Source organism: Rhinatrema bivittatum, chromosome 9, assembly GCF_901001135.1.
Source record: "Rhinatrema bivittatum chromosome 9, aRhiBiv1.1, whole genome shotgun sequence".
In the NCBI taxonomy this organism is placed as follows: domain Eukaryota; kingdom Metazoa; phylum Chordata; class Amphibia; order Gymnophiona; family Rhinatrematidae; genus Rhinatrema; species Rhinatrema bivittatum.
Genome location: NC_042623.1, coordinates 167,897,391 through 167,921,754, shown reverse-complemented (window position 1 = coordinate 167,921,754; position 24,364 = coordinate 167,897,391). Strand labels below are relative to the sequence as shown.

The 24,364-nt window shown below is 42.2% G+C and overlaps 1 protein-coding gene across 4 annotated transcripts in view; it reads right to left on the bottom strand.

The window, feature by feature from the left end:
* The window catches only part of ANO7 (anoctamin 7), a 190,254-nt gene that overhangs the window by 64,120 nt on the left and 101,770 nt on the right, over positions 1 to 24,364 (bottom strand). For all 4 annotated transcript variants that reach the window (XM_029617122.1, XM_029617126.1, XM_029617125.1 and 1 more), the window contains exons 10-13: positions 22,612 to 22,702; positions 20,734 to 20,830; positions 9,188 to 9,331; positions 7,656 to 7,793 (exon numbers count right to left, since the gene is read on the bottom strand). In XM_029617122.1, coding sequence (XP_029472982.1) covers positions 7,656 to 7,793; positions 9,188 to 9,331; positions 20,734 to 20,830; positions 22,612 to 22,702 — 470 coding nt within the window. The remainder of the gene's footprint in view (positions 1 to 7,655; positions 7,794 to 9,187; positions 9,332 to 20,733; positions 20,831 to 22,611; positions 22,703 to 24,364) is intronic.

The window sequence follows — 24,364 nt, the reverse complement described above, 5'->3', positions numbered from 1 at the left end:
GGCTTGTGAATGGCATGTAACTTTTACGCCAGTCCTTAAATGCAGTCACTGGAGCCAAAATCTCACTGGGTTTTTTTTTTTTTGCCCAGGCAGTTTCCTCCTGCTCCTTTGGACTTCCGGCCCAAACAGAAATATTCTCAGGATCCTGCACCTTGAACCCTCATTCACAACTACCCATGGATTTTATTGTTTTATATCCCCTCCCCTCTTATTCTAGCCTAGTTACTGCACCATTTACTAGGCCTCCTTCTAGAACCCTGCAATCATGGGCCCTGAATCTGGCCACTAGGTGGCACCACTACTTAGCGACTGAGAGTCTCTCCCTTCAGGGGCTGCCAGTGCTTTCTCTGCAGCATCTCCAGCCCTGGCCAAGATGACATGAAGTGGGAATTGAATCCAGATCCTCCTGATGGCAGCATGCAGCACTAGCACCGAGCCACTGGGCTGGCACCCCTCAGTGCTTTTTCCCAAATGATCTGGAAAGGAATACGACGAGTGAGGTTATCAAATTTGCGGATGATACAAAATTATTCAGAGTAGTTAAATCACAGGCAGACTGTGATACATTACAGGAGGACCTTGCAAGACTGGAAGATTGGGCATCCAAATGGCAGATGAAATTTAATGTGGACAAGTGCAAGGTGATGCACATAGGGAAAAATAACCCTTGCTGTAGTTACACGATGTTAGGTTCCATGTTAGGAGCTACCACCCAGGAAAAAGATCTAGGCATCATAGTGGATAATACTTTAAAATCGTCGGCTCAGTGTGCTGCAGCAGTCAAAAAAGCAAATAGAATGTTAGGAATTATTAGGAAGGGAATGGTTAATAGAACGGAAAATGTCATAATGCCTCTGTATCGCTCCATGGTGAGACCGCACCTTGAATATGTGTACAATTCTGGTCGCCGCATCTCAAAAAAGATATAGTTGCGATGGAGAAGGTACAGAGAAGGGCAACCAAAATGATAAAGGGGATGGAACAGCTTCCCTATGAGGAAAGGCTGAAGAGGTTAGGGCTGTTCAGCTTGGAGAAGAGACGGCTGAGGGGGGATATGATAGAGGTCTTTAAGATCATGAGAGGTCTTGAATGAGTAGATGTGACTCGGTTATTTACACTTTCGAATAATAGAAGGACTAGGGGGCATTCCATGAAGTTAGCAAGTAACACATTTAAGACTAATTGGAGAAAATTCTTTTTCACTCAACGCACAATAAAGCTCTGGAATTTGTTGCCAGAGAAGGTAGTTAGTGCAGTTAGTGTAGCTGGGTTCAAAAAAGGTTTGGATAAGTTCTTGGAGGAGAAGTCTATTAATGGCTATTAATCAATTATACTTAGGGAATAGCCACTGCTATTAATTGCATCAGTAGCATGGGTTCTTCTTAGTGTTTGGGTAATTGCCAGGTTCTTGTGGCCTGGTTTTTGGCCTCTGTTGGAAACAGGATGCTGGGCTTGATGGACCCTTGGTCTGACCCAGCATGGCAATTTCTTATGTTCTTATTTTCCTGGTGCTGCAGGAGATTAAGACCTTGGGCAAAGACATGCGCTTCCAAACTCATGCAAGCAAAGTGACTTTCTTTCAGGCCATAAACACTTTTATCGTCCTAGTTTTGGCTAAAGTTTAAATGAGGCCCACCTTGAAATTCTTGGAAAATGGTGAAAGTCAGAACAAGAAAAAAATAAAAATTAGTCAAAGAAGAATGCAGTCTTTAATATTGCTCTGGTAATAAAAGGGCGCTGTAGAAGATGAGATCTCTAAGTCACGCTCAAGTGAGTGTGCTGTGGCTTTCAGCTCGTATGTGGTCAGCTTCCTGGAGAAAAGTCCCTCTCTTATCATTGGGATACTTGCAGACTGACTCTGGACCATGAAAGTTGGGATATGTTTGCTCTATAGCAGAGTTCATTAAGCAATAGGACAGGCATCAACCAGTGATACTGGGTAAATGGGCTGAACACAAAGTCATGTGCATTCACTCATTCAACACTCTGTGTATACAATATATAATTCTAAATATAATTTTCCACATATTGTTTCTAAATATATGTATCAGTGAGCTATCAAAGGACTGCTGATCACCAAGGTTTTTTGTCCTTATCTGCAGGGCTGCTTTTACTACTTTTATTTGTTTCCATTCCTCTCTCCAAGCCATGCAGGCTGACACAAGCACACCTCTACCTTCTTCTGGCCCATGTGGACTGAGACAATCACGCCTCTAACTTCTTCTGCCCTGTGTGAGCCCAGGCAAGTGTGGCATGAGACATCTTCCTCCTTCCAGTCTGTGTTGGCTGGTGTGAGCACGGTGTACCAGGCCTTGCGTTTTGGGTAGGGTTGATGCAAAGATACGAGGCATCCTAGATGAACTTTCAACCTTGCAGCTCCTTCCCTACATTATTATCAGGCCCACAGCCTGAAATAAAACCATCTCTCCCAAACCAACCGGTATTACCAATATATAAAATCATAACCGCTCCCCATCCAACCTATATTTATTTATTTATTTATTTTTAACTTTTATATACCGACATTCTTGCATTAAATGCAAATCATGCCGGTTTACAATGAAACAGAAAAAGCAGGAAAAGATTCCTTAGTCGAATACAATGAAACAGCTTAGTTAACAAAGGAAACATAAACACAAATTTTTACATATACACAAAGGTTTGCAATATATAATACAATTTAAGACTAACAATAAAACCTTGGCCCTCCATTACCACTGCCTCAAATAAAAAAAAACCCTCTTATCTAACAATCCTGTAAAACACATAATTGGATAGCATACTTTTAAATATTAAAAATAATACAAATATGTTTCTGAAATAATCTGTCGTTTCTGGGGATAGAATGCAAAAACAAAAAATAAAAATTTATAAATTAAAATATATTCTGCATTGGTTGAAGATAATCTCTGAAATGGTTGGCTGGCCTGAATCAAGATGCAGCCCTTTACTACTCATCATAGTAAAAAAATTCTAATTCTGTTGTCACCTCAGTAACAGTGACACATCTTCATCCATTACCAGATACATTATGAAGTAGCCCAGAACCCTGCATAAAAAAGTCACTCAGAACCTATGTAGCAAACCTGCCATACCATAATGGCACTACCTGCCAGAACTAAAACAGCAACAATTCTAAAATATATGAAAAAGCAGCACAGTAAATATTAAACCAAGCCCTAAAATACCAATATACCTCCTACTAGGAAAATAGAGCAAGCCAGACTGTTACAGATCTCTACACAGAAATTACATTCTATTGAAGAGTTTGTTATTGTGTTGATGTATTTTTGTAGTGGTGTAGTCAGAACTGAATTTTTTGGGGGCCCAAAGTCAACAAGGGTGGACAGTAGGCATATAGGTTTGAGCCCTACTAGTTGCACTCTTATCAATAAATAATACCTTACAATGCACCTGACAATGGATTTCTTTGTAGTCTGCAACAGCCATCATGCACATCATGAGTGATAACTTAAAATATTTTTTCAAGCACTTACCAACATTAAATATAGCTTATTGATCTGTATTAATTTATTTTATATGTATTGCAGTTTATAAATATATAACAATATATAAAAATATAAAAAAAAATACTTCACAGAAACATCAGATCCAATCACGTAATCAATGTATTCTTTTATGAATCCTCTTTCCAAAAATGCAGAATATATCAAAATTACAATAAAACAGCAAGAATCATAAGAACTTAAGATTTGCAGTGGGTAGAGAGCAGACCTAGGATTGCTCATATTATAACCCAACATGCAATAAATTTATATTCAGATTCTGGTGTCACCTCAGTAACAGCAAAACAAACTTCCTCCACTGCCAAGCACTTTGTGAAGTAATGTAAACCGCTACAAAAATATAATAAAAAAACCATCTAGAATCTTGCCTTACTATACCATAACAGCAGTAACTCTCAGGACTCAAATAACAGCAACCTTATCTATGAAAAGGCAGCAAAGCAAACATTTAACCAGGCCTTAGAACACTAATGCACCACCTACTGGACAACAAGCCAAACTGCTACAAATCCCTATAGAAAAACCACACAAGCCAAAATACTGCACCTCTGTCACACATGCGCAACACAGACAGAATAAGAAACTATAAATTAGAAACAGAAACATGCAGATGCGATTGAAATGGAAAACCTAAGAAACCAGACTCTGTGATCAGTGGACTACTGAAGAAAAAGTAAAATAAAATATATAAGAAATGCACATTCCCAAAGATGACATATTTCAATCGTTGAAAGTCAAAATAATTTTTTTTTACCTTCATTATCTGATCTTACTTTTCTAATCTGCTGGTTACAGTCTCTTTTTAACACTTGTCTGTCTTTTTCTAATTCCTTTTTCAAGGTCTCTTTTATTCTGTTTCTTCTCTCCTCTCCTGTCTTCATTCCTTCCTCTCTCATACACTCCCACACACTCTCTCTTACCCAGGCTCTCACTCCCATGCATGCATATACACACACACACACACACACACACACAGAGGCTTCTCATTTCCATGCTCTCTCTCACGCATACACACACACAATTTATTCATTCCTACACCCTCTAACAGGGCTCTCCTTCTCTCCTGGGCCTCCTTGCTGCGACAGGCCTTCTTCTTGGGCCACGTGGGATAAGCTCTGCAGCGGCCTGGGGCTGATTGGGTGGTTCACAGCCCACTCATGGCTATACCACTGAATTGTTATAGTCTGCTGAGAAAAAGGCATTTGGCTCAGTGGACTATAATAAATACATTTTAAATAAAAACACACTCGCAGAATATCTCACCTCAGTCACACATGCAGAACACAGACTCTCACAAATTGCAGAATAAGTTACCACAAAGTAGAAATAGAAATATGCAGTTAAAAAAAAAACAAAAACAGAATTGTCCTTTGCTCTGCAGTCCACTCCAGTCTGAGTGGGGGAACAAAAGGCGGCGAGGAGCTGGGCTAGGGAGCAGCTTTCCAGTGCTTCCTCTGTTGGAGGACGATTAGCAAAAGACCAGCCTCCAGCCCAGACTGCAAAGGGTAACATTGCTTGGCTGTGTCACTTGGCCCTGCATGGGAAGAGATAGTACTCTAAAGTTTAACATGATAAGATGCAGCCTGTATATCCGAGTCACCATTTTTTCTCCCTGCCTTTTGTGTTGGATCACACCAGCACAATTCTCATGCATAGAACCAAGTAACTGAGTATAAAATGTTTATTTTTCTATCCCAATTTTCCAAGTAAACTATCCTTGCATACAGCTGCAGAAGAATGCAGTGTTATTTCTGCATCACAGTAAGTGTTTTTCTTAAGAACCTTGAGGGTCCTCACTACACACATCTGGTTCTGACCCGGACAACTAGATCGGGCCAGAATGGTACCAGAAAACCTGCATCCTCTTGCATGACAGGAGGGGAGGGCCTGGATTAGGGAACAGAGTTGCTCTTCTTTGCTCTCCTCTATCTGCTCCAGGCTCACCCCACCCCCTCCTGTTCCCTGCAAACTGCCTAGGAGGGGAGGGGTGGAGCAGAACACAGGGGGTGGTTCTCTGCTGCCTGAGATTAGGCACTGGCCATGGGGTCATGGAGCAGAGCTCTCCGTGCTCATGCAGCAGACACCCTGCTACTCAGGGCCTGACCCTTTTGCCCATAGGCAAAAATCAGCCCTGCTCCTCCATCCTGTAAACTGAGTCACTCCCAGCCAGCAAGAGCAGGCAGAATCCCACAGCAAGGTCTGCTCTTTTCACTTACAAGCCTTCATACTCCCACACGTGTGCTAGACTTAGACCAATTTTACTTAAATTTGCATCGGTGGAACTGACCAGGGATGAGGCACTTTTAAGAGAAGAAAAAAAAAAGGGGAGATCCTATTGCTTGTATTTTAGTTGCTAACTGATGGGGCAATTTTCAAAAGTACCCTCATAGATGCAAAGTCCGTGGGCAATTTTCCCCACGGACTTTGCATCTTTTCTCATGTGTACGTTCCCTTTGAAAATTACCCCAGGAAAAAGTACCCACAGAGATCTGTACCTTGTTTTTTTATGTGGATACTGTTTTACTTTCAAAACAAAGCCCATAGATTTGAAAATCTAAATCAATGTGTGTTGTTTCCCCCTTCCAACCTAACCCTGCGCGTTCTTGATCCCACATGCATATGTTTGTTTATTTATTTGTTTATTTATTTATTTAACATTTTTATATACCGGGATTCATGCAGAATTTGCATATCAGCTCGGTTTACATTGTAACTGAAAAAGACATGCATGAAGAGTGCAAGTTACATAGAACAGGGTCTTAAAAACTTGGAACAGAATACATGGGTAAAATAGCTTATAACATAATAGATGATGGAGAAACTGAAAGTTATCTTAATTGTAATGTGTTATGTTTCAAGCTTGGTTGAGAGTCTTTAGATAGATTATTTGTTAGTGCGTGGACGTTGATGTGACTTATTATCATGATTAGAACGCTTGTTCGAATAGTCAGGTTTTTAGTCTCTTTTTGAAGTTGATTGGGCAATGTTCTAACCGGAGAAAAGAAGGTAGGGAGTTCCAGATTGATGGACCTGCTGAAGACAAGGCACGTTTGCTTAGCGAAGTTTTGACGTGTGTTGTTTGGAGAGTGTTTTTGTAAGCTGTTCTCGTTGGTCTGGTTGGTAGATGAAGAAGAAGAGGAAAGTTGAGTTCAAGAGGACTGCCCTTGTGTATGGTTTTTTGAATGATTGTTAGTGTTTTGTATAAGATTCTGTACTTAATTGGGAGCCAATGTAGGTCCCTCAAAATGGGGGTAATATGATCTCTCCTGTTGGTCTTGGTCAGTATCCTGGCTGTGGCATTCTGCAGCATTTGAAGGGGTTTAAGGGTGTTAGCTGGAATGCCGATTAGCAAAGAGTTGCAATAATCGATTTTCGAGAAAATGATTGCTTGGAGTACTGATCTGCAGTCTTGGAAGTGCAAATAACATAACTTGGAAGTTTACCTGTGTTATTCGTGGTTTCCTGGCTTGTTTGGATTTTTTTTTATTTATTATGTTTACCTGGGTACAGGGCGGGCAAAGAGCCAATTTAGCTTATGAAAATTTGCCCGCTGAAAGTCACAACTACCACTCTGGGTGATGCAAGGCCTGTAACTCCTGAGAAAACCTCGGGATTTCTGTCCCCACTGCCTCTACTTCCCAGAACCCCTGTAAATGCTTTTTCTGTCTTCTACCATAGTTACTGTCCTTGCTAAAGGTTTGGTGAAGCACAGTCAATCTTAGGGTGGGATCCCTTATGAGAGGACTCCTGGGGTGGGATCCCTTATGGGAGGACTCCTGGGGTGGGATCCCTTACGGGAGGACTCCTGGGGTGGGATCCCTTACGGGAGGATTCCTGAGGTAAGATGTGTGTGCTCTGCTCGCACAGCTGACAGAATGCCCAGATTCCACACAGATTTCTCTTCAGTTCCACAAGACTCTCTGCTACCCGACAGAGCGTCATCTCCACTGATCCTACCCTTGCTGCTCCCACTCTGCACACCATGTGTGAAAACCTGCTGGGTTCTCCTATGCACCTGCTTCAGTTGTAAGCTTTTTGGGGGGCAGAAGCTCTCTTAGTCACTGTTCGGAATCACTGATTGCATGCCCAGTTTGATTTATGTAGGTATTCTCCGACATTGCCCCTTACCATAACCACAATGGCCATGGAGCCCGTGAGTATCCTTTTCGTTCGGTTCCATTCAGGAAAGTAGGGCTCCTCCGTACCAGTGATGGGGTTCCTCATGCTGAGTGGAGCCATGGCAGTGAACTCGGGACGCGGACGTTCCTGTGGATGAGAGATGTCATCAAGAGAATGAGAAGACAAATATAGCATTATGAACAAGAAAACTGAAATCATTTACATCTAAAGTGGGCTTTTCCAGGGAAGATTTGACTTCTTACATTGCATAGAAGTCAAGCCATTCCACCTTTTGCTCTGAGCTTCATTGGCTGCAACTGGACAGATCTGTTCAGTATCTGTGCAGGTAAAGCCTTCAGATGCATCACTGTAAACGCTGGCACAGCATAAACTGACACACAGCAGGAGTCTTCAGATCTACCCTCCAAACAGGACCCAAGCAAGTGTTTGCAGTTGCTCCTAGGTTGGATGTCATGACTGTTCTCTTAGCAGAAGGACATTGCATAAAGGCACTTTCTCGAGAAAGGACCAGGGTTATTAATGGACTGTGACCATTCAGGCACAATGAATGATGTCATTATATAGTACAAGGTTGCCTTTCCACAGTGAATAACTTCCATTCCTTCTGCCCCAAGTCAGTATGTCAAGACACTGCTTTAGCTATCAGAACTATGCATGAACAATATTTTTGGAATGATTGCGACTATGTGGCTTAAGAACTGCAGGAGTCCCAAACATGAAGCATGTGTGCAGAAGTATCTAAAGCTTCCTTCTGTGACTATAAGAGAACTACCAGGCAGCAGTGGAGACAGGTTTGATCTGATTGCACCTCTCGTGGGGGGATTGCACCTCTCCCCTAGCCATGAGAAGAGGCTGTCAGGGCTCCTATCCACTGCTGAAGCTGTTAAGAACATAAGAACATAAGAAATTGCCATGCTGGGTCAGACCAAGGGTCCATCAATCCCAGCATCCTGTTTCCAACAGAGGCCAAACCAGGCCACAAGAACCTGGCAATTACCCAAACACTAAGAAGATCCCATGCTACTGATTCAATTAATAGCAGTGGCTATTCCCTAAGTAAACTTGATTAATAGCAGTTAATGGACTTGTCCTCTAAGAACTGACTGGGAGGGGACTGGGAGAGGCCCGAATCTCGTTGTCGTGCGTATGTTTGTAATATTAGGTCCCCCTGCACGCACCACCCACATATGCATGCGCAGATTATAAAATACAGCATGCATGTGTGCGGCCCCCAGATTTTATAACATGCGTGCGCCAGCACACGCATGTTATAAAATTAGCACATCCATGTTTGCGCGCCAGGAAGTGCGAGCACATGGACGAATACGCGTGCCTCTTTTAAAATCTACCCCTAAGTGGATACCTGAGGCAGCGGGAGATGGAGTGACTTTCCCAAGGTCACAAAAAGTGTCAGTGGAAGAAGCAGGACGAATCCTGGGTCCCATCCCCAGCACTAGGCCACCTCCCACCCTCATTGTTCCCATGAAGCCAGGGAAGCTGCAGAGTGCCGAGATGCTCACCTCAATCTCTTGGAAATCAAAGCAGTCCCAGTGGTGTGCCAAGGTAGCATTTGTCCTCTTCCAGTACTCCAGGAAGGTCACTGCCCACAGGGATATGAAGATGCTGTAGAAAATAGTCCCTCCATGGTCAAAGAGGAGGCCAGCCTGGGAGGTACCACAGAGGATAGAACATATTTTACTAAGACACCCAGCAGATGCTACTAACTCTCCCCTATCACTAATGGTAGAGTCCAAGTTACTCAGAGAGCATCAGATGCACCACAGTCAGTCACTTTTGGAGACAGCTAAAGCTGTATCTCTTCACTGTGGTTTTATTCCGGGTACTAAATTTCAAAATGACTCAGGGACGTGGACATTAATCGGGGCTCTTTGAAACTTATCATCAGAGAAGTGGCCTCATTCTCTTCCCTGTGAGAACCAGAAAGTGTAGCTGAGCAGCTCTGGTGATAAAAGAAGTGAGAGCCTGCATACAGTGTGAAGTAGGAAAGCAAAACACTAACAGGTGAGTTTTCAAAGGAGGTAACACATGTAAATGTAACATACTATTGTAGCAATTTTTAAAAGCCCACTTACAAGAGCATTTACACATGGAAAACCTAGTTTTGAAAATCAGGCCCTAAGGAAGAGACAAATCCCTGTTTTTAGACCCCTTGTGAGACATGACAGTCTGATAATACAAGTGTATGCATCAAATGAAGATGCAGAAAGAGTTGAGGTCAAACAATTCAATGAAACTCGAAAAAAATAAACACATGGACAAACTCATCATGGGTGAATTTGTTTCTCTATATTTAGTGCATTTTACATATATAATATGGGAAATAGTCTTGAAGGTAACAGCAGAATCAGAATTCAATTAGCTTTGAAAGAAACATTGTAAAAGTCTATATTTTATCTTCCCTTAATCACAAACAAAGGGGAACCAAAATGATCAAAATCACAGTGGTCAGCAGTAAGAATGACCTTAGAGGAAAGGTGTCAGCAAGTCTGTCGATGTGTCCTGCTATGATATATAAATTCCAAAAATATTATTTGTTTTTAGTCTTGGATGCTGCATGGAGTGGACGCTATTCCAGAAGCACTTGAAGGTGTATCTTCGTTTCTGACGTGCTGACATCATTGCTGAAATTTAAAAGGACGCTGGTTCCCTCAGCTGCCTCCTTAAGACTCTACAGAGACCGTCGGTCTGATATGAATGGTATTTCTGGCATGTAGGTAAGTACTTTTTCAATTTGCTATTTAGGGCTTAGTGACTGGGCTTTATTGATTTTCAGCTTAGACTCTTGTGACTTTTTTATGCTTTAAAAAAAGACTAAAAATATTTTTTCTGGAGTTTATATAAAGGTGGATGATTGAATTGACCGGATGGTCCTTGCCTATCACAGCAAGACACATGACAGGCTTGCTGACACCTTTCCTCTAAGGTCATTCTTGCTGCTGACCACTGTGTGATTTTGATCATTTTGGTTCCCTTTTTTGTGACTTTGATACATGTATGTTAGGGTTACCTTTTGGCTTTGTTTTATTGAATTTATCTGCCCTTAGGACAGGGGGCGTACAAATGGTGGTGGTGGGGGCCATGAATAATCCTGAAAGGGGTGCGCCAACTGAATAAAGAAGGAAAAACTAGCTGTGCTGACTAGTCTTGGTGCCCTGGAGGCACAGCAAGCCCAGGAGAGAGGGAGCAGAGCGATGTAGTTGTAGGTATAGCCACGCGTCTCTTCCACTGCCACTAGTGCTGTGGCAGGCCCGGACATGGAAGGAGCCACTGTGGTATTCCACTACTCGGAAAGAGCTGCTACCCTCAGGTCCCAGCCCAGGAGGATTTCCCGCTGTCACTGGTTCCTTACCCAGGGAGAAAGGTGCAGCAGCCGCTGCTTGTGTGGGGGAGAACAAATGAGCAGAGAGAGGGAGGAGGGAAGTGAGAAAGGGAGAATACAGACAAAAAGTGTATAATAAAAAAAAATTCCATAAGCAAAACAAAAACATAACAAAATTTCAAAAAAGATGCGCACTATGAAAAAAAACAAAACAGAAAAACAGAAAATTAGTGAAAACTGTAAAAAAGCCAAACAAAATGTTGGGCAGGGTGGGAAAGAGTTTTTCCCCAACTCCAAAAAATGTTGGCTGGCACCTGTTCTTTGAAAAATGTTCCGCCTTTTACCATTTGTCTGTGGTGTTTGGCCAATCTGGGTGTCGTCTCTCTCTCTCTCCCCCTGGGTCTGGGTGTGGAATGTGTGTGGCTATATTTAGTCTCTGTGTTTGAATGTGTGGTGAGATCTGTTTGCTGAGTCTCTGAGTCTGGGTGTGATGTGTCTCTCCTATGCTGGTCTATCTGGATACGGTGTGTTGGTCTGTGTTTGTTGGAAACAAACAGTTTGTCTAACTGTGGGTATCTGTGTTTTTCTAGGGCTGTCTGGGTGTGCGATGTCTGTATGTCTTTCTGTCTGGGGGTGGGGTGTCTATCTCTCCATGTCCACTGTTGCAAATAAATTGTTTGTGTTATCAGTAAGCCACTGACACGTGTATTTACTTGTAACCACCACTGGTCATCTCAATCATCTGTCTCTTACAATACATTTATATTTTGTATTAATTGCAAATAAAAATATCATTATCTACCTCTATCACAGTAAACTTTAAAAAGTCCCCCATCTTCTCCTAATATGGATTGCCAGAAGTGTTTCATATACCCCTCTTATTATTGATACAGTCCATCAATAATAAGAGTTTGCAGCAGTGAGTAAGTTTTGATACCCCGAGTGCTAACGCATTTGGTGAAGAAATACACCACAAAGAAGCGCCATTTGGCATTAATCAACGTTTTTTATTTCAGGGATGGTGCTCTCACAACAGGTCTAGTCATCAACGGGGTACAGACAGGCAATTTAAGATGTACAATTCTACCAAAGTGCCGCCCTACAGGGGAATCTGATTGCAAGTGAAAGACTCCATGGTTTTGAACTTGTCATCTATTTTGTTGACTACTATACACCAAGAGGTTCTAAAGAAGGGCCTATCATTTGAATCTACACCTACGTTGGATGCATTTAATTTGTAGGTGAGTTTACACCGGTTTATTTGAACTTTAAAAATCAAACATTTTTTTGCTTAGAGTTGGGGTGACAATTTTAACACCTCCATATTAAAGAACCCTTCTACTTGGAGTCCACCAGGACCTGAATATCTACTATTAAGATCGTCAGTTGGTACAACATGATATCAAACAAAAACAGCGATTGATCTACTGCAATTTCACCAAACATGAGTTTGCAGCATTACGTGAGTTACAATTATCCTCTCAGATCATATTAAAACCTGCAGATAAAGGTGGCAAAGTAGTGGTGATGAATTGTGATATGTATCTCTCAGAAATATTGCAGCAGTTATCTAACTGTGAATACTATAAACCTCTTTCTGTAGACCCGACACCTATTTTACAGAGGGTGAGTTATAATGAAATTGATTCAGCATTTTCACAAGGATTTCTTACTGGAAAAGAAGCAGTGTTTTTGAAGAAAGATCATCTATGCATGCCATTTTTTTTCATCTTGCTGAAAATAGACAAGAAGTTAGACTGAGCCGACCTCATTATAACCATTATCTCGTTTTGTGGATCATTTCTTGGTATTGTTTGTGGCAATTTTACTAGCATATGTTTGGGATTCACAACATATAGTTATCTTGTTATTAACAATACAGGGTAATATGTCCAACATTCATTTAGCGACTTTAGATGTGGAAGTGTTATATACTGTACAAACATTCCACAACAGAAGACGATTGAACTTGCAGTCTCATTTTTAGAGCAATGTCCACATCCACATTGTATACCTACTGTTTTTAAGATGTTTGCTAGAAATAGCCTTGACGAATAACCATTTTGCTTTTGATAAACAACTGTATCAATATATTCAAGGCACAGCCATGTGAGCAAATATGGCCCCCTGAACTTGCTAACTTATATATGGTCACTTTGAAGCCTCATGGATGGTATATCACCCATTCCAGTCATCATTACTTGTATAGAAATAATATATTGATGACATTCATTTTGTGGCAAGTGTCTGAGATGAAGTTTTATAAATTTGTATACTGGCTCAATATTATTGATCCATATTTATGATTTACAGCGTCTACACATGATTGTCAGATTGTCTTTTTGGATTTGATGATTATTAAGACTGAAGTGGGCTATATGACCACATTGTTTAGAAAAACAATGGACTGTAATAACTATAGGGATCCTGTCAGCCCCCTGCTAGGAGTTAGTCAGAATAGTCCATTAGTGTGGAGAAGAGACAGAATAGTAATTTTGTGAGGGTATAGCTCTCCATGTGGATGCTGGTAATAGGTAGGTTCCTCTGCTATATAAACTTAGACCACCGTCATAGGTTGTGAATTTTGTAGTTTCTTTTGTAGAGGCAGCATGTCTTGGCTGTCCCCTGATTTTCTATATTGAGATAATGCCTCAGTGGAGCCTTTTATTTGAATAGGAGCTTCTTTCCACCTTCCCAATCCATGTTGTATTTTTACCTTTATTTATTTAAGTTTGAATTTTCCTTAAGTCAGGACTCAATTAAGTTAATTTATTTTCTGCTCTACCATCAAATGGGAGAGATTTCCTTCAAGTAAGGAGGAGTCTCAGATCTTTAGAATCTGTGAAGAAGGATGATTTACAGTCATACTGGCTAGGAGGAGGAGAGAGGGGAGAAAGATGCTTGCATGGACCCCAAAAGTGCCCAGGAAGCAACAGCTACTGACGATTTGGAGAAAGGAAAATTGGTTCTTATCTGATAATTTTCGTTCCTGTAGTACCAAGGATCAGTCCAGACTGCTGGGTTATGCCTCCCTTCCAGCAGATGGAGTCAGAGAAAAGCTGAAACACACCCCCCAGATATACTGGTGTGCCACCTGCGATCCTTCAGTATAATCAATATCAAAGCAGAATGAAATATATATTCTTTTTTTTTTTTTTAAACAACCAATGACTAGATCAAGCAAAGAATCCCTTAAGATCCAACAAAGCTTGTTTTTTGTTTTTTTGTAAACAATAACCTGCTCAAGACAACGCACAAACGCACGTGCCCTTACTCTGAAGCAGCACGAGCTGTAAAGAGAAAAGCAGCATGATCTGTAAAGAGAAAACAACAAAGAATACGAGCGGACTCTCCTGCATTGTAAATACTTGGGCGGGCGTCTGGACTGATCCTTGGTACTACAGGAATGAAAATTATCAGGTAAGAACCAATTTTCCTTTCCCTGTACGTACCAGGATCAGTCCAGACTGCTGGGATGTACCCAAGCCGCCTTAAATGGGGTGGGACCCAGAGAGTCCCACTCGAAGCACACTGCTGCCAAAAGAATCCGGAGCCGGATCCCGGACATCCAACCGATAATGTCTAGCAAACGTGTGCAATGATTTCCAAGTAGCCGCTCTGCAGATTTCCTGAGGTGAAACACACTGGCTTTCAGCCCATGACGCCGCTTGAGATCGGATAGAGTGAGCTTTAAGACCCACAGGGACCATTCGTCCGTGACATATGTACGTGGAAGCAATAGCGTCCTTTAGCCAACGGGCAAAGGTAGTTTTGGAAGCCTTATCCCCTTCTTTGGACCATTCCACAAGACAAAAAGATGATCCGACAGACGGAAATCATTAGTTACTTCCAAATACCGTAAAAGGGTCCGTTGGACATCCAACCTCCTCATATCCTGCCCGTGAGAAGAGCGTATATCCGCCTCCGGAAAGGCTGGTAATTCAACCGACTGATTGACATGGAACGCCGAGACCACCTTAGGCAAGAAGGAAGGTTCCGTCTGCAGAGAGACACCCGAATCAGTTATACGCAAAAACGGTTCCCGACATGACAATGCTTGAATTTCGGAAACCCAACGTGCCGAACAAATGGCCACGAGAAACACTGTTTTGAGAGTTAAATCTTTCAACACAGCTGCTAGAATCTTAACCAGCAAAAGAAAGAGAGATCACATCACAGAAACCCTGGCAGAATTACACTGGCTACCCATTGAACAAAGAATTCAGTACAAAACACTATGCACCATACATAAATTAATACATAATGAAAAAGCAGATTGGCTGAACACAGCCCTTCGCGTACACATCCCAAATAGAAACCTGAGATCAGCCAACAAAGCACTTCTTACTATCCCATCAATCAAAACAGCAAGACTAACACAAGTAAGAGAAAGAGCACTATCCTTGGCAGGACCCATACTATGGAACACCATGCCCTTGGAGTTAAGACTACAAAGTAACAACAAAACCTTTAGAAAAAATCTAAAAACTTGGCTCTTTAAACAAGCTTATCAAAAAGAGAAAGGAGAATAGTACCCAGGGGAAAGCAGGTACAAACAATTGAACAACAAACCCATAACCAAAATCAATGTGTGTAAAGTTTTATTTGTTATTTAGTTTAAGTTTCATTTGTAAGTTCATCAGTAAAGGATAAAAGTACAATGATAAAGCCAATCCCGTATCCCAAACTGATACAATGAGAAATGGACAGGATTCATTACACTTACCATTTAATTTTGTTTACAAACTATGTTACCGATCCTTACTGGCACCTATGTAATTTATATTCTTTAGTATCATTTTTATGTGCCTTAATGTAAACCATTGTGACGGTCCCCACTGAATGACGGTATAGAAAAATGTTTAAATAAATAAATAAATAAATAAATGTGGCTCGCTTGATGGGTTCAAACAGTGAACCGCAAAGACCACGGAGAACCAAATTCAAGCTCCAGGATGGACAAAGCGCCCGCACCGGTGGGTGTAAATGTTTGACACCTCGCAAAAAACGAGCAACATCCGGATGACCCGCAATGGAGGAACCTTCAATCTTACCCCGCAGATAGCCTAACGCCGTCACCTGTACTCGAAGCGAACTATACGCCAGACCCTTCTTCAAGCCGTCTTGTAAGAACGCAAGAATATGTACTATAGTGGTCCGCTGTGGGGGACACCTTCAACCCACTGCACCATGAATCAAAAAGTTTCCAGACCCTAACATAGATAAGGGAAGTCGAGGTATTTCGAGCCCGAAGAAGAGTGGAAATGACGGCCTCTGGGTAACCTTTCTTTCTCAGTTGTATCCTCTCAAAAGCCAAGCCGCTAGACAAAAGCGATCCACTTGATCGAAAAATAAGGGACCCTGCCTCAGAAGATTCGGGAGATGACACAGACGTAAAGGACCATCTACCACGAAGTTGATTAGATCCGCGAACCATGGTCTTCTTGGCCACTCCTGAGCCACCAGAATTACCGGACCCCGGTGGGATTCTATGCGCCTTAGAACCTTTCCCACCAATGGCCAAGGAGGAAACACATAAAGAAGAATGTCTGGAGTGTTGCGTCCGTCGCTGCTCGACGCCCTCACTCTGACCTCCTTACCACTGTGGCGACCCCCTCCGGATGGGGGAGTCGACCCCCCACTTTCCCAGGGTCCAGAGCAGGCTTGAAAAGCTTAGGCGGAGGGAGAGGCGATTCTTCCCAGTCAGCTTCAGCCTCTAAATATGCTCTATGCATTAACAACACAAATTGGGAAGAAAATGGATGCTGCCTCTTTAAGGACCCCCCCGTAGGCAGAGGCAAGGGAGGAGCTGGATCGGGTGGTAAATCGTGGGTATGCTGAGGGTTTAAGGCCGGTGGAGAGGAAGGAGGGAAATCATCCACTTCTGAGGCTACGTCAGCGTCGGGGCTCGGCGCAGGCAAGATGGCCACAGTTCCCACGTCGAGCGGGGACGGAGTAGGCCTCTGCCCCCGAGCTGCCGGGACTCGCCACGTGTCACGCAATCGCGGTAGAGAGGAGCCCCGTCCCGGTATCGGCTGCCGAGAAGGCCCCTCGCCCCCAGGGATACACTGGGAGCAGAGGCCCTCTCGGGAAAGCCGCGCCTCAGACTCCCCGCAGGCCGTACAGGAGGATGCCCGCGGAATGAAGAAAAGCATGCGATATAGAGCTGCCTCAAAATGAGCTGCCTTAGTCAGGTGAAGAATCCACCCCTTCCGGAGACCCGGGACGTTGCGACAGGCTGGGGCTGAAAGGGATTAGTGAGGGACCCCCTCAGTAACAGGTCCGTTCTTTTTCTTTTTTTTTTTTTTTAAATATGTATCAGAGCCCTTCAACAGAGTAAAACACTCCCCTGCCTACAATAAAATATTAGCCCCCTTCAGAGGAATTTTCTGTTAACGTCTCTGGAATGAAAAAGGGGGAGAGTGACCGGCCCACCGGTAAATATTCCCCCTGGGTCACCGGACAAAAGAGATTCTCCGGGTAACTCGGCGTTAGGGCAATGCCCTGCCTAGCCTGCCCTTAAATATGCCTCCGCACCGCCTGAATGCCAGAAAAGAAAAACCTGACAGATTTATTTATTTATTTATTTATTTATTTTTTGCAATAAAGGTTGGTCTAGTCAAAGGTGGCACTTTCAAACCTGTCAGATGAATTATCAATCTGGAAAATGTGACAAGGATCAGGACCGCAGGTTATGCCCCTCTGATATCTGCTGGAGTCAGAGAAATACTGAAGGATCACAGGTGGCACACCAGTATATCTAGGGGGTGCTTTTCAGCTTTTCTCTGACTCCATCTGCTGGAAGGGAGGTATAACCCAGCAGTCTGGACTGATCCTGGTATGTACAGGGAAGAGGAGTTGCAGAAGTATCCTGATATTGAAGGGGAAAAGAGGAGGAACACTGTTGCTATTTAGGTACTGTGAGGAGACAAATGAATTCAGAGGGAAGAACATCATGGAGAGGTTGGGGATAAATGTGTTGAAATGCATTTCATCCTGGGCATTTCACCAACTTTGGGAGTGGGATAATCCATTTGCCTTATACCAATGGGAGGGGAGAAACATCAACTTAAAGACTAAATCAATTGGCTTTACCATCTTAAATTTAAGTAGAGTTTAAGAAGTCACAAATATAACTAAAAGCATTTGTACCATAAAAAGGTGAATTGAACAAATGTAAAAATTATTTCAGCATTTTACAATTCATCAGTAAAAGTATTGTTGGAAACCACCCAAGCCTTCAGTATGTCTCCTTGTTCAATGAGACTTGTATCACTTTTATATTGTTGGTATACTGTAAACTTCAGAGGTAGGAGGAATTGCCTCTTTAGAGCACATTATAAACTTTGGATAAGTTTATGAATCAGAGCTTTTTCATTTTCACAGCATTTTCTAAGTGTTCAATCTTATGATGGGAGATATTATTCTTGATAAATGTGTAGCCCAATAGCTCACAGGGGTACTGAGACAGGCTTTATGAGGGGGAAACCAGAGCTCCAAGACCCTACTGCTGGATACATGGCACTTCAAACTCTACATGCAGATCAAGATACCATATTGCTGTATATTACCAAGAACACTCTGAGATCAACTCAACAATTACCTTGCAATAGCTACACTCTACTGTTATTCATCTACTAAGAAAAATGTATATTGTTCACAAAGCTCTACTGTGCCCAACTACTATGATAATTGCATTTTGTTGTATGATAATTGCATATTTTGTAAACCGTTATGATGGCTCTACCGAATAACGGTATATAAAACTCTACAAATAAATAAATAAATATATAAAGACATTGTATCATCCATACTTTATCACTGAGCACATTATCTTCCAACAAAATCCCTTGTACAGTTTTCAGATGAGGAACCAACAGGAATTATTTTGACCAGTATAATGAATTTCCTATTGGAAAAGAAGAATTGCATCTTCCAGTCCCAGCCCTGGAGGGTGATTTTTACTTTGGCAGCAATAACAGTACTTAGTTAACTGTTTTTCTTCCCTCAGTGTCATCCAAGATACCTGGATTCACACCATAAAGTGCTCTGCAGACTGCACTAAGTGTTTGGGAAAGGTCTCCAGAACATCATATCCTTGTAATTCCCTCCAACAAAAGGGCCTACTTTGCCAAGAGGCAGGACATTTTCTACAGTTGCTGTGATGAAAGAATGAGAACATTCTGAGACAGTTATCCCCCAGAACCCTTCACTGTCTCACGCCAACTAGCAACTCCTGGAGGTGCTCCTCCTTTTCCACACTAGAGGCAAAACTCTATCCCTCAAGAGGTCCTTCTACTCCACGGTCAGTGCAAACCATAATGCCCACATAGTCAGGGTACCATCTCTTATTTAGAGCTGGATCTGCAGCCTGTTGTCTCTGGTAAACAACCAGAAGGCCAGGTACAATAGTATTTCTTGAAACCTGCTCCTCCAGCACTGAAATCTTTTTCTTATAGCCTTCTAAAGTTTGGGCCTGGACAGAAAGCTTGGATGCCATTCTTGAACGCTCATGAACACAACCAGTTTTAGACTGGTTTTCCAAAATAGCCTCGAGTAATTTTTGAGGCATGACTAGAACAGGTCTCCCCTCATCTATAGCCAGTTCACCAAAAGGGGATTCAGCAATCTATCCCCTCAGCTGATTGAGCTCTCTCCTCCATCCCCAGCACAATCACTGCTACAGTATCCAGGAGTACGGCAGTTGACTCAGGCTCCCAGTGACATCTCATGAAGACCCAGAAATTCTCCTAATGACCCCAACACGTTTTAGCATTCTTTCATGCCTCTGCTGCTCTTGTGGGTCTAAGTAGTGAGCAACCCTCTGGTGCAGGAGGTCCCCAGACAAAAATAGTTGCTCCAACTGGCAGCAGTGGGGGAAAGCAAGCTTGTGGACTGAAAGACACTTCTCCCGATTGGGTAGAAAAGGTCCATAGCTTGGCTCCTGCCTGAATGGTTCTACCGAGATCCTCAGAAGCCAAACCTAGACATTTATGAATTTTCGAGTGTTTGGATCGTAGCAGATGTAATCATTGGTCCATTTTTTAAAATAGTTTTTTATAAAGATGAATTGTCAGTGTACCAACTCCATCAAGTGAACTTTATCATTATACTTTAAATTATTTCAAGTACATTTTCAAAAAACATTTTACTTATCTTTAAGCACTAACATCACATGTCCAAGTATTAAAACTCCCGACATGAATTCATGTTTCGAGTGTTTGCATCAGGGGAATGTCTGGTGTCAATAGTTACTCAAATTTTAGTTCAAATTATTTATTGTGAAATACCTGAAGGGTATTTCACAAAATCCAGGAACTGGGAACTAACTTTGGAGATTTCACAAATGTGTTGGGCTGTTAGTTACATTCTGCACTAATTGCATTTGACCAGGATTACTGAAGCAAACCCAGAGGCCACAGTGCAGGCCTGGAATTTTCACGCTCTCTGCATTACAGGGGCCCTATCCGTACCATCCTAAAGATCTCAGACCTAGCAGTGTCCCATTAATCTATGGCCACTGCTGCAACAATTACCGAGGGTGTGTTGGGATTTCAATTAAATATATATATTAATGGAGATGAAAGACTAAAATAAGGCTGAAGGAGGCAACAGCACCCACATTACATCACCAACCACTGTCACTCGAGGCACCCTCTTTTCTGTAAGCTGATGGAGGCCATTAACTCTCCCTGCTACAGCCCCTCCCCCACTCCCAGCTCTAACCTTATAGGTGGTGCAGATGCTGGAGATGTTCCAGTAGGGGCAAACCTTGCAGACGGGGCACATGAGATACTCCTCCTCCATGCTGCAGATCTCCATACTGTAATGGGGGGGATACACACAATAAAGGAGAAGAAAACAGGGCGAGGAGAAAGAGGACAAAGCAAAATGAGAGAAAATGGAGGAGGAGATGGTGGAATGAAGGATGCAGAGAGAAAAGAAAGAAAGACAGTAGCAAATAGAATAAGGGCAGTGGGAGGGCGGGAATGGAAAGTGAGAGGAGAGAGAGAACAGGAGGGGGAGAAGAAGAATTAACAAAATTGCACCTGCAGAATCCTTTACTCTGTTTAAGCCACCTCCACACCTGGATCACCTGACAGATGCCTGAGAAGCGCTTCTGGGTGGAGGTGGGCTGTAAGAGAGACTAAGAAAGGAGGAGAGAAATTCACCCTGATGGCCAAAGCCAGAGAACCGGGGACACCAGGACACTTCACCGAGACTGGCTTTTCGATATTTTGTAGACTTGCCCAGGTCATCATCTCTGAGGCAAACAGGTTTGGTTTTCAGGCTCTGCACACTGAATGTTCATGAGATGTGTTGCAGAAAATAATTCCAGTTTCTGGTTATTATCTGTATGTGGCTTACCCTAAAAAAAAAAAGACCCCATTGCAGCTCTGGAAACTGCACTTTGGCAGTTGTCATACATTATGCTGCATTCAGATACAGAAAGAGAGAGAGACTGCCACACTGAATTACTGCAACTAAAAAGGCAGAAATATTTCCTCTTCCCCTGGAAAAAAAAAAAAACAACAACAAAAAACAAGCAAATACCCTCTCTTCCTTCACTCCTGAGTATGGCATATCCCCTTGAATGACTGTAATGTCAGGACTGCGGTCCCAACCTCTTCCCGAGAGGTGACACTGTTCACACATCAGGAAGCATCATGTTCTTATTTGCCCCTCAGGAAATACTTATCAAAAGATGAATGCAGAATTCTAACTTTGATTTCCTGCATTTTCTATAATTCTTCTTCTTCATAGTCATTATTTGATGACAGTATTTTCTGAAAAATGGAGGACGCATGCTAGGGTTATATGTAGGTGAAAATGATTTTGGGGAGGGCACCCATCCCTCTAACACAGACAGCTCTCCTCCCACCCCCATCGGATCAGAAATCTGACTGCTGGCCTGGCTTCTGTACCCATCCCTAGAGCATCCATGATTCTTGGCCACTAGAGCTGACAGATGTCGCTCTTTGACAGGGATAAATCCTCTTCCTTACTTGAAATAAAGTCAGTTTTTTACATTTGAACCTCCACAAAATGCGGTCAGTCCCATGCATTCCAATATGAAGTTTAAAAATGTGTGCCTTTTCAAAGGAGGGAAATAAATCCCACACCCCGTAGATAAAAGCCAGCCCTTGAAAACGGTACATTTTCCCAGGAAGGTCTAGATTCCCTTCAATTGCAGCTTTTGTCATAATATCTTGTGACAGGGTCACAAGCAAAGCTATAGTCATCCTATCTAGTACATCTCAATAGTGTATTAATACATGTCCCTAGTAGTACTGCCGATCCCAAAATGTTATCAAATATAGCATGTGAAAGTTGGCACTCCCAGGCATGTCACTGCAGTATCTCAGCAAGGCAGAAGCCCAAATAGTACAATTCGATGATAAACAGGGTCACTGGTTTTATTAATTCATTTTGAATAGCTACAGACATAGCTATAGTTATTTACCTGCACACGCACAGGCTGGTTGAAATATGTTGAAATAGAAATATTAAGCAATGGAGAGAGACAGCTTTGGAGATACGAAGTGAGATTTAGAGGCAGCTAGAGCTGAAAAAAAGGACAGGAAGTATTGACATGGTACCTACGCTGGCGTGTCAGTCAGCATCAAGAAAATCCCCAGCAAGAAGACCAAGGTCCCCATTACAGAAGCTGGCAACAGCCACCCTGTGTAGAAACCTGAAGGAGAAAGAAACACAAAAATAATTCAGAGCTGGACAAGAGCGACGTAACATTAACCGTAACCACAGAAATAGGGCCCAACCAAGGCACAGTGGCACTATGCCACTATACAGGGAAGCACAGGGTTCTGTTTATGCCTTTTTCTCTGAGTTTTAGCATTTGCTCTGCACAAATACAGTGAAAAGTTAGAAACTGTACTATATAATACCTGCTAGCAGTTACAGCAGATGGTAGTTAAGCAGTGGGCAGGCCGAAGCAGAACAGATCAGTCTGAAGCAAAGTGTAGAGCATAGCATTTGTGATACAATCAGAGCGTGATCCTTTGGTTTATTTTGAGGTCTCAGCATGTGGGATTTCTTATTTTTTAACGAGAGACTGGTTACTTTAGTTGTACTTTAGTAGGTGGCTGATTGTAAAGTTAGTAGACTGCAATATATGGTAATTTATTTTTGGATATAAAAACTCTATTAATAGTTTCACTTCTCACTCTGTGTCACACATAAACTTGGTTGTAAAGCAAGAATAATTCTGGATCCAACACAGTCTCCTTCCAACATTTGCCAGTCTCCTGCGCAGGCTTACTTCGGTGACTTGTCCTCATTTACTAAAAATGTGGAATAAAGAGAAGGGACGGCTTATTTCTTAATGTGCCGTGGTACTTACTTGAGAATGAAATAAAAACACAGTGGATAGAAATGATAAAGCTGCAAACACAGTGAAAGGTTCCTGCTTATGTGCATTTCCTCTTTAAATAAAAGGGAGCGATGGTCTCTGTGAATCTGATACTCATCCTCTGAAATACTGACCTAATACTGAAATAGGCAGAGAGCGATTTACGCTGCATGCTCAACGGTTTAAGAAGAAGAGTGCCGAGTATGAATATTTAGAAGACCAGGACAAAACAGTCGGAGAGAAGAAAGCAGCAGACTGCTAACAGAAGAGAAGGATAAACTACACCAGTCTGGACACATAATCCGTGCTAGAAGTCAGTGGCACCAGTCCAGGCGCACTTGGAAGTTCTTTTGACTCGGGCCCCACTAACTTGATAAAAAATAACTTCCAAGCGCACTTTGATAGGTTGTCTGTATATATTACATCCTTGGAATTCAATATGGAAATTGTCTTTAGTGTAAGGCACATATTAAGAAGTGCACTAACAGTAAATCTGAGAGAGTGCGCTCATACCCAACTTATCCTCACTAATGAATGAGGTTCATTCCCATCATGCTATGTGCAAAACTAATCCACCAATTTACATCTTTTAATAAATCTCACATATTACATACATCTATATAAATAAAAATGTAAATGTTCGTTTGTTCAAAATCTTAAATCTCCAAAAGCATACACCTTGTAAAGGAAACATGATGAAAACTCAACTCATAGAAGAAACATAATATTTGGGTAAACAAAGCCCATCATGGGGATAACTTTATGTAGATGACCGATGCTACCATGACCTAACATTATGGGCTTTGATATGTCCCTCTAAGGTCAGATCTACCTAGGCATAACAGGAAGAGATACAATCTGCTAAACAATTAGAAATCAAGTGATTTATCACTGTATTTCCTGTTTCATTGGAGTCAGAAGAAACAAAGTTGGATCCATTTTTTTTTTAAAAGGCTTAAGTTTACTCCATGTAGAAGGTGACAGCTC